Raw genomic sequence first — 14624 nt, forward strand, 5'->3', positions numbered from 1 at the left:
CTTCTGTTTACTTTCCCCTCTGGGGTATGTAAAGACAGGGATGGAGGTAGAAGAGACTCCAGGCTGTAAATTTCCTTTCCAGGAAGGAGTGACCTTGGGTAATGACTCCCATTGCTGATACTGACAAATGCCCTCAACCACCTTTAATTGTGGCTAGATTGCTATAAGATTTTGAGGCTTGAGGATTTATAGGGGAAGTGGCTTTTTCTGGGAACCCACAAACTTAGGTTTTATTTTTAACCTTAAAACAAACTAAAGATTTTGTTTCCCAAGGACAGAGTGTATCTAGGAAGAAAATCAGTTAAGGAAAAAAATGTGGTGTTGTTGAGAGGGGTAGAGAAATCCATTTTAATCTACCATGGGTTCAAGGTCTAGGTTAAAGAAATTATTTTGATAGCTGTATTTCAGTATGATTTCAGGTAGAGCATCTTCCATATTCTCTGATGGTGTAATTATGTCATTCTCTAATGGCAAAATTGGTCTCTGTTGTGATTCTATGTGTTGTATTTTGTACAAAATATATTTAAAAAACCTTATTCTGAGAAAGTTTCTAAAGGTTTCACCAAATATTGCTCAAAGGGATCCATGATACAAAATAGGTTTAAGAACCTTTCGTCTAGGCTAACTAGAAGGACTCCAAGTAATAATAATAGTTCCCAATAGCTAAAATTTATATAGCACTTACCATGTGGCAGGCACTGTGCTAAACACTTTGCAAATATTATCACATTTGATCTTCACAACAACTCTGCTATTATGCTATTATTATTTTTATTTTAGAGATGAGGTAACTGAGGCAAAAAGTTAACTATCTTGCACAACCATTAAGTATCTCAGGCCTAATTTGAACTTAGATCTTTCTGAATCCAGGCCAGTGTTCTATCCTCTCAACTACCTTGTTACCTCTCTAAATTCCAATGTTCTAATTATACAACAGGGTGATTGTGCCAGAATTCAAAGGCAATCAAGGCAATTCTTCTCTCTATTCCTAATGCTGAATTCTGCTGGGACAGTAATTTCTTCAGGGATCAAAGCAAGAGGGTACTCCCAAAGATAGCATTAATAAAATTGACTTTTTCCAGATAAAATCCCATTTGAACCAGTTCCCTTAGAGTATCCTTTAATGTTCTCTGGATTCTAAGAGACAAAGTAAGGTACCCACCCCCCACTCTTAGATTTGTGAATGTAATTTTTTTAGTTTAAAAAACTGATTAGTTTTCAACATTTACTTTTAATATATTTTGATTTCCATTTTTTTCTTCTTCCTTTTTTTCTTCTCCCTTTCCCCAAGATTGCAAGCATTCTGATATAGGATATAGATAGATAGATAGATATACAATCACATTAAACATATTTCCACATTAATTATGTTGTTAAAAAATCAGAATAAAAGGGAAAAGCCACAAAAAATAAAAAAAAAAACAAAAAAAAGTGAAAATTGTATGCTTCAATCTGTATTCAGACTACATAATTCTTTCTCTGGATGTGGATGACATTTCCACCATAAGTCTTTCAGAATTATCTTAGATCATTGTATTGTTGAAAAGAGCAAACTATCATAATTGATCATCACACAAAGTTACTGTTACTGTGTACAATGTTCAGCAGCAGTTCATATAAATCTTGCCCATTTTTTAAAAATCTGCCTCTTAATCATTTCTTATAGGACAATAGTATTCCATTACATTCGAAATGATCCTTTATCACTAGATCTGGAATGAGGCATTTGAGTGGAAGCTTTGAGATTGTTCCCCCAAGCCCTTTTTTCCATTAGACATTAGGAACCTTCCCTGATAAAGGTACAACTTTTTAAACAATCCCTGTGTGCCAAGGAGAGCAGACTTTTCCAAAATGAAGTATGAAGTAATGTATATATGAAGTAATAGTAAAAAGTCTCTCATGGTATATGCATTCCCTGTTTCCATATATTTGTCCTTTAGGCAGCTACCTCACCCCCTGTTATGGCAGAGCCTCTCTTCTACTGTTCAGCTTTCCATCCAGGATATATAAAGGCAGGTATAGAGGTATAATACATCATGAGTTGTAAATTTCCTTTTCAGGGAGGACGGACTTATTTAAAGATTGGTTTCTCCATTCTCAGCTCTGTTGTCAACTTGCTATTAGCTTTGTATTTTAGAAAGAGAACCATGATGATGGGGGAAGGAGGAGGAGAAGGAGGAAAAGGAAGAGGATGAGGAGAAGGAGGAGGAGAAGGAAGAGTTGAAATTGTCATTGCAGCATTTATTAAAGTGTACAGTTGGGGAGAGGATTCTGCAAAAATTGCTGAGTAGATCAGAAAACTTTCAGTTCCCCAAATTTCCTCCACAAAATAAGACAGAACATTGCCTCAGAACAGCAGAATTAAATGCAAAATAAAGCAGTCATTCTTCTAAGACAATTTGAGAAGACCTCAAGAAAGACCTGACCTCCGGGGTAGAGGTTTGACCTGAGTGAAGTACAAACACCTTACAGGCCAACTTTGCAGAATCAACAAATGACAAGCCCTGGAGGTAGCTAGATTGAGAGTCCCTCTCAGCCTTAGAAATTTTCATCTCATTGACAGTGTTTGGGATGAAATGGCTGAGTAGGAGAAAATTGAGGGACCTTCCACTGTCAAGAAATACCAAGCACAGCTAGACTGACCAGATGTATCCTGGGTTGTGACGGACAGAGCTAGTATACTGTTGAGTGCAGTAGAGAGGGGCAAGGACCCTGCTGACAGTGGGCACTTGCAAGAGAGCAGTCTCTGGTTTTTGTTCCAGGGCAGAGAAGACAGCTGTAGTTTGCAGCCAACAGAGAGTCTAAAGGGAGCAAGATCATTTTTAGCTCAGTGTGGCTGGAAACCCTAATCATGATTTAGTAGTGGAGAGGAGAACCCAATATTATACTCAAGACTATAATTGGATTATACAATAGCTGCTAAAAACAAAAAGTAAAAAATAAAAATGAGTAAGCAAAGGAGAAAGAACTCAGCATAGGGCTAGGGCTAGAGAAGATTTGGATTCATATTCAGAGGAAGATAATGAAGCTTAAAAAACTATTACTTTTTCATTAAGAAATGTCAGATGGTTTCAACCACACACAAAAGAAGAGTTCTTGGAAGAACCTAAAAAAGCCTTTATAAATCAAATAAGAGACATTGAGGGAAAATTAGGAAAAATTAAGAAGAATCCAAGAAAATCAAGAAAATTATGAAAAGAAAGTCAACCAACTAGAAACAGAGAATCAAAAGCTTAAGAGAAAAGTAATTCCTTGAAAACTGGAATTGGGCAAGAGGATGCTAATAATGTTCTAAGACACCAAGAAAGCATAAAACAAAATCAAAAGAATGAAAAAAAATAGAAGAGAAAGTAAAACATTTAATCAGAAAAATAACCTACCTAGAGAATAAATTGAGGAGAAAGAATATAAGAATAATTGGACTACCTGAAAATTACAATTAAAAGAGTAATCTTGATACAACATTATCAAGGAAGATTGCCCTGAAGTTATGGAACAAGAAGGCAAAGTAGAAAACAAAACAAAACCAATTACCTCCTGAAAGAGAACTGAGGAGGAAAATTTACAGGAATATCATAGTCAAGTTTCAAAGCTCCCAAGTTAAGGAGAAAATACTGGAAGCACTAAGAAAAAAAATTAAATATCATGGAACTACAATAAGGATTACACAAGACCTAGGAACTATTTGTACTGAAGGACCATAGGTCTTGGAATACTATATTTTCTAAATCAAAGAGTTGACCAGGGGTAACTTAACCAGCGAAGCATAATCCTGAATAAAAAAAAGGATATTTAATGAATCGAAAGACTTCCAGAAACTTGTGAAAAATAGCAGAACTTAAGGGAAAATTTGACATACAATATCCAAGAGAAATATAAGATAAACACTAAAGACCAATTATAAGGGACTCAATAAGGTCAAATTGTTTACTTCACATGTGTGAAAATATTAGCAGTACTCTTATGATTGTCATTATTTAAGTATTTTGAAAGAAAGATGTGGACTGAACTGAGTATGATGGGTTGATTTCATTTAAAAAACTATAGGGAGAGATAAAAAGGAGTAATTATCTCATGCAAATGAGGCATAAAAAATTGATACAGAAGAAGCTTGTAGGGAGAGGACAGATACTGTTTTAGGGGATGAGTTAAAGAGGGAACAACATATATATTATTAAGGGTATAAAAATCTTCTAAATTTGGAAAGAAATAAGAGAGCAAGGGACTAAGGTGGAGGAGAAGATAAGGGAAGGACTCATACAGGTATGGGTAGGTTAAAGAATTGGGGTCAAAGCAGATGTAAAGCAGAGGATTGAGGAATGATAGGGTAAGTAGAGTGAGTATTGTGAGGGGAAATAGAAGGAAAATATACAAGTAATTGTAGTTTTGAATGTGAATGGAATAAATTTACCCATAAAACAGAAATAGATAGCAGATTAAAAAAATTTGCATTCAACAATATGTTGCTTTCAGGAAACATTATAAAAATGAAAGATATATACAAAGATAAAATATAGGGCAGGAGTAGAATTTAGCATGTAAAAAAGCAGGGATAGTAATCATGATCTCAGTTAAAATAAAATAGATTTAACCACAAATGACTTAATCATATCCTTCTTTAGAGTAGTGGGGAGAGGGAAGGGAAAAAAAATAAAGTTAAAAGTGCACAGCAGGGGACAGCTAGTTGGCATAGTGGATAGAGCACCAGCCCTGAAGTCAGGAGGACCTGAGTTCAAATCTGATCTCAGACACTTAACACTTCCTAGCTGTGTGACCTGGGCAAGTCACTTAACCCCAAAATTGCCTCAGAAGATAAAAAGAAAGAAATAAAGAAAGTGTATAGCAGAGACAAAATGAAAACTAACAAAGAAGCAAAGCCAGGCAGCTTTGAAAACAATGTATTATATTTAATTTGAAATGGAAATTAATTATTTTATATTGAATCCTTTCTTTTGATCTGCTGTGTATATGGCAACATTTTTTCTTTTCTCATTTTGTATTTAAGCTTAAAATAAGAAATCTATCCATCCAGTGTGAAATCTATAGTAAGCTGGCCTCATTAGACCTGATGGTGAACCTGTTATAAGAAATTACACAGGCTTTGGGTTCCTCTCCTGTCTTTTATTCCATGCCTGTTTCTTTCTATATCCAAAGAAATAAGATCAGAGGTTTAGAACTGCAGAAAGTCTTATAAACCATATGGTTGAAATTCCTCATTTTATAGATAAAGAAACTGAGGCCCAGAGATGAAATGACTTGCCTAGGTTCATATAACTAGTAAATGGCAGAGCCAAGATTCAACTTGTATTCCCTCACTCCTATGCTCTTCCCACTGCACCAAAATATGGCAGTTTCATTTGTCTTATTTTCTATTGTAAGAAATTTATATAGGGGCAGCTAGATGGCTCAATGAGTAGATTATCAACCTTGAAATTAGGAGGATTTGAGTTCAAATCTGGTTTCAGACACAACACTTAATAGCTGCGTGACCCTGGGCAAGTCACTTAACCCCAATTGTCTCACCAAAAACAAAGTAAGTAAATAAATAAACTTTAAAAAAAAAGAAGTTTATATGTAACAGCTCAAGAATTGAACCTGTTGGTGAGACAGTTACCATTTTTCTTGCATGCTGTGTACACACCCTTTGTCTCCTTGTGGTTCTTTAGCAGACAATCGGAAAAAGCAGCAGGTGCCTCATCGGGAGAGGAAGAGACACGATTTCTCCCTTTTCAAGCTTTCAGATTCTGAAATGAAAGTGAAGATTTCACCACAGCTTCTATTGGCAACACATCGATTTATGGCCACAGGTATATCTGAGTCTCCAGAGTCCCTGGTCCCACTGAGTTCTCTACATCAAAGGCTACTTTGGGATGAGCCACAGTAATTGGTAGAAAGGGACTACCAATTTTCATAGTAATATAGTCTTTAGTATGTTCTTTGGCTTCTCCTCAAGTCCTTTTCAGGGATAATATGGTTTGTGGTTAGAGCTACTGAACCTGAGTCAAAATATTTGTTCTGTAATCCTACTTTAGATACTTATTAGACATTGGAGATTTAGATCATTTAACATAACTCTCAGAGTATTCGTTTTCTCTTCTTCAAAATGGGAATAAGATACTTGTATTACCAACTTTAGTAGGGAGGAAAGTATTTTGCAGAGTTGTGTAAACCATGACTGTTGCCTCTGCTTTTCCAAGAAAAAATAACTTTTTCCTACCAAGATTTCAGTCTAGAAGATTCTTCCCTCCCATCCCTATCACCACCAAATCCCTCCTTCTTTTAAAACAGTGTGGTAACTGTGGCTCCCAGAAAGCTGCAGTCGTAAGTGGCTGCTAGAAACAGAAACCATAATTAGGGTGTCGGTGACTGGAACTTTGTCTATGGACACCAAATTTAAAAGGGACTGAAAACATTTGTATCTCTTCTATAGCATTTGGGATAACATAGCTGTATACCTAACTGGTATAATAATTGTTCATGATGATAATGATATTGACAAAAGCGATAGCTAGAATTTATATAATGTTTTAAGTTTTGCAAAGCATTTTACAAAATATTACCTAATATTATATTACAGCAACCTTGGGAGGGTTATTATTATCCCCATTTTACAGATGAGGAAACTACAATTGAAAGAGGTTAACTTACTTAGCCAGGGTTACACAGCTAGTGAATGTTTGAACTCAGATATTCTTGATTCCATGCCAATAGATGAGTTCCAAGGGATCTTTTGATGGTGACACTTTTTTTTGGCTAGTGTAGACTATCTCTTCTGTGCTCATAAACTAGGGACCTGTATTTCCAGTTTTCTGTATACCCAAAAGTGAATGCTGCTCAGGGGGGAGGGGATCGTGGAGAGGGAGCTGCAAATACATATCAGTTTAGGTCCAGTGCTAGGGCAACTGGCCCATCAAGGGGAGCAAAATAAAAAGGCTGTGTCTTGTGCAGTCCCACTGGTACTGAAATTGTTGGCTTGACTCCTAAGATCAGCACAGGGCCATAAGAAATGTCTCTGCCCCACTTGTGCTGAACTCAACCCAGCTTCCTTTCTTCTAGAAGTGGAACCCTTTAAATCTCTGTATCTTTCGGAAAAGATCCTGCTTCGACTCCTGAAACATCCCAATGTGATCCAAGAACTGAAATTTGATGAGAAGAACAAGAAAGCACCAGAGCACTACCTTTACCAACGCAACCGGCCTGTGGACTATTTTGTACTTCTTTTGCAGGTGAGTAGATCCAGAAAGTAAAGGAGGCTTGTCCCCCTACTCCTGTCGAGTTGTCAGTGAATGAAGTGGGCCTTTCAGGATCAGCAGCAGGGACCGCACCTTATACATAGCAGAGTTAATTCAGTTCAGCTAATATTTTATCTTTAATGTTATTTTTATAAAATTTTGTTTTTATATTAACTTCTCACTGTCTACACATAGCTCTTCCTTTTAACAAAAGAAAAAAAGAAAAAGGCAGTTGAGCAAAATTGTCCAATACCTTCTCCATGCCTGACAATTGATGAAGAAAAAAGTTAATACTCTATTCTATGTCTGGGCAACAGTCTGCTAGAAAGTTTGAAAATTTTCTAAGTCATTTTTGACACATACTCACAAGAAGAGAAACAAAAAGGATACAGGAAGGGAAGGAGGCAAGAAAAGAGGGAGAGAGAGAGGGAAGGATAAAAAAGAGAATGGGAGAGAGAGAGAGAGAGAGAGAGAGGGAAAAAGAAAGATGCAGAAAGAGAGAGAGGGAGAGGAGAAGAGAGAGGGAAAGAGAGGAAAACAAAAGAGAAAGAGGGAGAGAGAGACAGAGATAAAGAGAAAAAGAGGGAGAGAGTAGAAGAAAGAGGTGCAGAAAAAGAGAGGGAGAGAGAGAGAGAAGGAAAGAGAGAGAGAAAAGGAGAGAGTGAAAGAGAGAGAGAGGGAGGGAGGGAAGAAGAGAGAGAGAAGAAGAAGAAGAGAAGGAGGAGGAGGAGAAGAAGGAGGAGGAGGAAGAGGAGGAGGAAGGGAAAGAGAGAGAGCAGAGAGAAACAGATTCAAAATGTATCTATTTTTCTATGCCCTCCAATATGTTTCTGCTCCAAAGCAATTTTGAGGTAACATTTATAGAAATCTTAAACAAAGAAAAAGGTGGTAATTTGATAACACATAACATTCCAGAACAGTCATCATTCAGTTCTTTCCTGGACCACTTCCTCTTTAGAGATCTTTCCTGTGATTAATATCTTAGCCTTGGTTTTCAAAAGAAAAGATACTCTTCCCAGTTGAGTCCTGGCTCCAATCACTAGGGGCAATCTCACCTTGAAAAGAGAAGTTTTGTTATTTTCTTTCATGAGAAAAGACTAGGTGCTTTGTTCGATCACTTCTCCAAGAGAAAAGTCTAAAAAGGTTCTGGACCAGATAAATATTACTTTATAATATTTTCAGTTTTATAATTACATTTTAACATGTCCATACAATGTATGGAATATTCCACACCCATAGTTTCTCACTTATGCAACAACGCCACTAAAATGGAGAGAGGTTCACAGATTTACAGGACAAGACCTCTGAGGACATGTAGTCCAACCCCCTCACTCACTCAGCTCTTCTTTGGGCTCAAGCATGGTCATCATAATTACCAGGCCTTCTGGTTTCTTTTTTTCTTTCTTGCTGTTTAACCCAGCTTCTCTGAAGGCTTCACAGTCATCATTTCTAGTAGGACATTAATATTCCATTGCATGAATATTTCACTATTTGGTCAGCCATTTCCCAGTTGCTGGAATCTTCTTACTTCCAGTTTTGGGATACTACAAAAACAGATTCTTGCAAATCCTTTCATACTTGTCAAAGAGGCCTCTGAGAGTGTCTTTATTCTCCTTTTCAGTGGGTGCTAAAGAACTGTGGCCTGAAATGAGCGTAGTTCTGTTGGATAACCATAGACTTATAGTCAGATAGGTGATTAGAGAGTACCAAGAGGCACTTCTCCACACCTAACAATATCTCCCTATCCAGTCTTGCCACTTTCTTTAAAATGACCCTTAGCCACTCCTTTGGATTAAATGGTTGAAGGCTACTGTGTACTTAGTTTTCTTAGAGAAATAATACTGTATTAGAATACGCTATTAATTGGATTCACTTTTCAGATGACCCAGCTAGTCATCTAGTAGGACACTGAGGGAAGGGGATTCAAGATAAGATGTAGTAGGGAAAACCATCATATGGTAATCAGGAGATCAGGTTTCTAGCCATGGTTATGCTGCTAAGAGTCAGCTTGCTGGTGCAATGGATAGAGCCTGTACTTGGAGTCAGCAAATACAGAGTTCAAATCTAACCTCAGACACTAGTCAGCTGTATGTTCTTGGGCAAGTCACTTAATCCTTCTGTCTCAGTTTCCTGGTCTATAAAAGGGGGATGATAATAATAGTACCTATAGTGTAGTGTTGTTCTAAGAACAAAATGAAATGATATTTGTAAACTACTTTTGTAAACCTTCATGCAATTTATAAATACCAGTTGTGGCTGTTATTACTAACTAATGAACCTTAGACCAGCCACTCATACTTCCTAGACTAAGTGTCCTCATCTCTAAAAGAAGGGAATTGAATCAGGTGAGTGAGTCTATATGATTGTCACAATCCAGAGCAGGAAGATTAAAATGATTCAGCATTGATCCTGGGTGATAATACCCAGGATGCAGTCTCTGTACAAGAGTGGTTCCATTGGGTGGGACTCAAAGTAGGTATGTAGTATGCTTATCTAGAGCCCCCAAATTGGGCTGCCAAAATGTACTATGCCTTCTAGAGCCTCCACGCTGGAGTGTCAAAATATACCATCCGGACTGGCTCTCTGAAGGATCTTGGGGCCAGCCTGAGTCCTTGGTCTTAGTGGAGGAGTGAAGAAACAGGGGACCCACGGGGCTGGTCAAAGATGGAGTCTGTTTATTTCAAGTCCTCTCAGCTCCTAAATACCTTAGTATGATTACATCACTACAGCACACTGAGCATGTGCCAACTATAGAACCATTATATCACCACAGCACAGTATGCAAGTGTTAACTATAAGCACCCTGCTATTGATATGTAAATTCATCTCACTGTAAGTATCCCTTGCTTCAAGTAGAACACAGGTGGTCATGCCCCCTTGACTTCTCACAAAGGGTGAGACGCACTAAAGGGGGGTGGGGAGCCAAACTCAAAGGGGTTGGGGAGCCAAACCAGACATTGTTAGCAGGTTTCCTCTGGGCTGAAAGGTTTCATACCTTACCCAGAGTTCCCCCACTATCTGTGACCCTCTACATAGGTATGTATGGGTAGAGGCAAGGATGATATAGCTTTTTTTATCATAATACCCAGAATTGTGCCAGTGGCCACCACTCTCATGATAGCTCAAGTTCCTGATATAAATAGATAAGCAAACAGACAGATGGACAGATAGATAATAGATATATAGATGGATGAATAGATAGGCAGATAGATAATATATGTCCATGTACATCATCTCTTAAGCATTTTCTATGCATCAAGTACTTTGCTAAATAGCCCTGGGAACAGAAAAGCAAGCAAGTGGGATAATCCCCAGCCTCAAGGAGATTGCATTCAAATGGGAGAATTCAATATATACAAAGAATAAACTTCCTGAAATCAGGAGCCTTTGTGTTATAGCTAGATGCTGAGTGACACAGTATGTAGGTCTTTGCTAAATAGCCCTGGGAACAGAAAAGCAAGCAAGTGGGATAATCCCCAGCCTCAAGGAGATTGCATTCAAGTGGGAGAATTCAATATATACAAAGAATAAACTTCCTGAAATCAGGAGCCTTTGTGTTATAGCTAGATGCTGAGTGACACAGTATGTAGGTTAAGAATTCAAGCATTCATCGTTTATTAAATATATAAAGCACTGTACTTGATATTGGAGACACAAGGGTAGATATGGCACAGTCCTCAATCTCAAGGAGCTCATGGTGTAAAGAAAGAAAAAATGTGTATAAAAATAACTATGAAGAAAGGGAGAGTGAAAGGGAAGAGGATCCAGCAGAGTATCATGGGAAATCTGAAGAAGAGAAACCATATTTACCCTGTGTTGAATGTGTAGGGGAAGGGGTGTGAAGGGAAGGGTCAAGGGAGAGTTCTAGCCTTTGAGAAAGCATTTTGACAGAGATTGGAGGAGGCAGTGTAAAGAATCTATTCTGAGCATGGAAAACAGACTGATCTAAGACACAGAAAGGAAGGGATAAGACAGGAAAAGAGGGTTTCCCTGAAATACAGTATGCAAAGAGGATTTGTATCACTTAGGACTGAACAGTCATAATATTGGGATTGGATGGTGTACCCTTTATCATACCAGTGGGAACTTTTGAAGGTTTCATAATCAGAAAAGTCCCTTGTAGCTACTGACTTGACATGAAGGGAAAGGAAGCTTTTTGATTCAGTGAAAAATGCAACATTTAGAATCAGAGTGAATGAACAAAGTAATGGGGGAAAATTTATAAGACACTTCCTATGTACCAAACATTCTACAAAGTACTGGGCATACAAATGGAAAATCTAAGACAATTTCTGCCCTCAAGGTTTCCATATTCTAAAGACACAGACGACTTTTGTAGAATAGTAAGTAGCTAGGGAGGTAGTATGACATCTGGCCCTCCTTACTCTCAAATCTAACAATATTGTTACTACAACTTTTCCAGGTATTCACAAGAGCCAAATGTTTGGATATCTGTAACTAAGCAACCAGGTCACTTGAGAATTTGTTTGAACTAGACATGAAGAAAAGACATGAATTCGGAAAAGGCTCTTTAAAATTTATTTTAAAAAGTTTAATAATTCATTCACAGCAGAAAATATGGTAATAAAATTAATAAAAAACCCAATAAAACAAAATATTTTCCTTTTCAACAAACTTCTAAAGAACTTATTTCTTTTGAAATCATAGACCTGTTAGCCAGTGTCATTTATTCTCCAACTTTCTGACCTGAATCTCCTTGTCCAATTCTAGATTTGTTTCCAACAATTTCTAGAATCTATTGTTGCCCTAGTACTTGAAAATATTTTCAACTTAGTTAAACTTATTCTTTTTTTTTTGGAGTGGGGAAGGTATTGATCTATGATTTTATTAGGATATGGAATTCCTTCAGGGTTTATAGACTGGCAACTATCTATAATAGTCTTAGAGAGTTGTGAGTTCTCCATGGTTGAACAACTAGGGTTTATAAGAGGAAAGACTCGAACCCCTGTATCCCTAATTCTTAGGTCAGACCTCTAGCTGCTAGTCCATGCTGCTTTTCGAGGTTGTATTGACTTACTTATTAATTATAACTTAACTAAACATTGTGATGAGAATGGATTTGCCAAATGTAACCAAAAGTGATTTACCTCCAGATGGTGTGCATGAAACAATTCCGATCTGAGAATGGACTTAAAAGGCCCTCCATGGACAGTATTCATTACATGAACTCAGTCTACAATATGTTGACAAAGAAACATCCAAAAAATGTCTGACTCATGCATATTTTCTTGTTGAAATAAAAGGTTCTTATGATGGCAATCGGGAGCCTAAATCATTACCATAAGAAAATACAGAAGAATTACCATTAATGACTCCAGGTTTAATGATCCATGCAAATTGTGCAAGAAAAATGGTGTAGACTGTGTATATAACAGTCGGCTGCAAAACTTTTAACACCTGTGGAATACCTAGTAAGACTTGATCTAGTATGGCTTGAATTATACAACATCAGAAGCTAGCTATCTTTTATGTAAAGATAGACGATAAGTCTATACAGACACTGTAATATTCTGGAAAATTTAATAAACTGTATTGGAACCAGACCATGTTCACAGACTGAACTGTTGCCCACAATCTTCTGGATATAAAAACAGCATTTTAATAGATAACACCATCCCAAATACTCATATTCTCCAAGCTTTGTGAAATAAAAAGTGTTCAAAATATAGAGATAAAAATCACATGGGGATAGGATGAGATCTATATCATCCCCTGTGCCCTATCTGCTGTTGGAGTTGTACCAAGGATGTTTTCAATGAATCTCCAGAGGATGAGTTTACATTCTGATAATTTTATTCAGCTACAAAAAGCAAGTTTTTAATACCCCTGTGCAAGTATGTGGAAGATGAAACATAAAGGAATAATAGCAAAATAGAGCAACATTTTCTATCTAAACATTTTTGGAAAAGATGAGAACAAGATTACATCAACAAAAATAATACTTGTAGTGATATGGTATATCATTATTCCATTATGATCATCTCCATCCCAGAACTATAATCTTCCTCTTAAATCCCCTATTAGCTACTGTCTCCATCAATAGTTCTAGTCAAAAAGTCTCTTCTTTTATCCACTGAAGAGGTATATTCCAAATTCTTCCAATTCTTTAAAGGGCCCTAAACCATTATTTATCCATAATAAGACTGGAGTCAGGAAGACCTGTTTTAAAATCTGGCCTCAGACACTTACTAACTCTGGGACCATGGGCAAGTCATTAAATCTTATTTGCCTTAATCTATTGGAGAAGGAAATGGCACACACCAATATCTTTGCCAGGAAAACTCCATGAACAGGATGGTCTGTAAGGTATGAAGAATCAGACTTGACTGAATGAGTGAACAATAACAATGCATAATAAAAAGGAGAGGAAAGGAATGATGAGCCTATATAGAGTAATTACTACATGCTAAGTACTATGCTAAATGTCTTACAAATAATAACCATTTTATAAATAAATGAGTTAATAAGAAATATGTCAATTTTCAAATAATAAAACAAAATCACACCAAACTGAACCAGACTAGGGCTCTAGAACGATATTCGGTTCCTCTAAGCCAAAATAATATAGACACAAATCTCTGAAGCTACCTTAGTAATGGTCTTGCTGCAGATAGCATACAATATTCAGGATGTCCCCCCTTAATGCAGTTTTAGCCTTAGTTAACATTTATTAATCTAGAAGTATAAATGCTGCCAACTTACAAAAAAAATTGAGAAACAAATTATTTAAATTTTAATTATTATTGTGTTTATTATGAAAAATTGAATGTAACTGCAATCTTGTGCTATATATCACTCTATTCAGTTTTTTTTTAATTTTATAAAAGCTTTCATGAGAGGCTGGCCAGTGATGGAAAGACTTGAATTTGTAATCTTAACCTTAACACAATCCAAAGAATGAGGTTTTGATTCATATTAGGAAGTCTCGCTGCTAGAAAAAGTCTAATGGATATAGATCAGATGACTGAGGTGGCTGAGCAAGACTGGTGGCCATCCAGAAACTGTCACATACAAAGTACATAATGATAAGTTATACTGTGTTGTTAAAAATTTTAATTTAAAATACATCATTCAAGGGGCAGCTAAATTGCACAGTGAATAGAGCACCAGTCCTGAAGTCAAGAGGACCTGAGTTCAAATCTAGTCTCAGACACTTAACACTTCTAAGCTGTGTGACCCTCAACATACCAACTGTCACACCAAAAATTTAATTAATTAATTAAAGCATATCACTTAAAATCACAAATTTAAATAAGTATAAAAAATTTAAGTAAGTAAACTCTCAAATCACATTTTTATAAGTTTGTAACATTTATATTTCTGAAGTTACCAAAAATTAAAACCATACTAAGATTTTGGGGATGCTTTGCA

The 14624-nt window shown here is 36.7% G+C and overlaps 1 protein-coding gene across 5 annotated transcripts in view; it reads left to right on the plus strand.

The window, feature by feature from the left end:
- Window positions 1–14624, plus strand: part of CNNM1 (cyclin and CBS domain divalent metal cation transport mediator 1) — a 73580-nt gene that overhangs the window by 24658 nt on the left and 34298 nt on the right. For all 5 annotated transcript variants that reach the window (XM_031956228.1, XM_031956229.1, XM_031956230.1 and 2 more), the window contains exons 3-4: window positions 5667–5807; window positions 7057–7226. In XM_031956228.1, the coding sequence (XP_031812088.1) occupies window positions 5667–5807; window positions 7057–7226 (311 nt within the window). The remainder of the gene's footprint in view (window positions 1–5666; window positions 5808–7056; window positions 7227–14624) is intronic.

Source organism: Sarcophilus harrisii, chromosome 2 (assembly GCF_902635505.1).
Source record: "Sarcophilus harrisii chromosome 2, mSarHar1.11, whole genome shotgun sequence".
NCBI classification, from domain to species: Eukaryota; Metazoa; Chordata; class Mammalia; order Dasyuromorphia; family Dasyuridae; genus Sarcophilus; species Sarcophilus harrisii.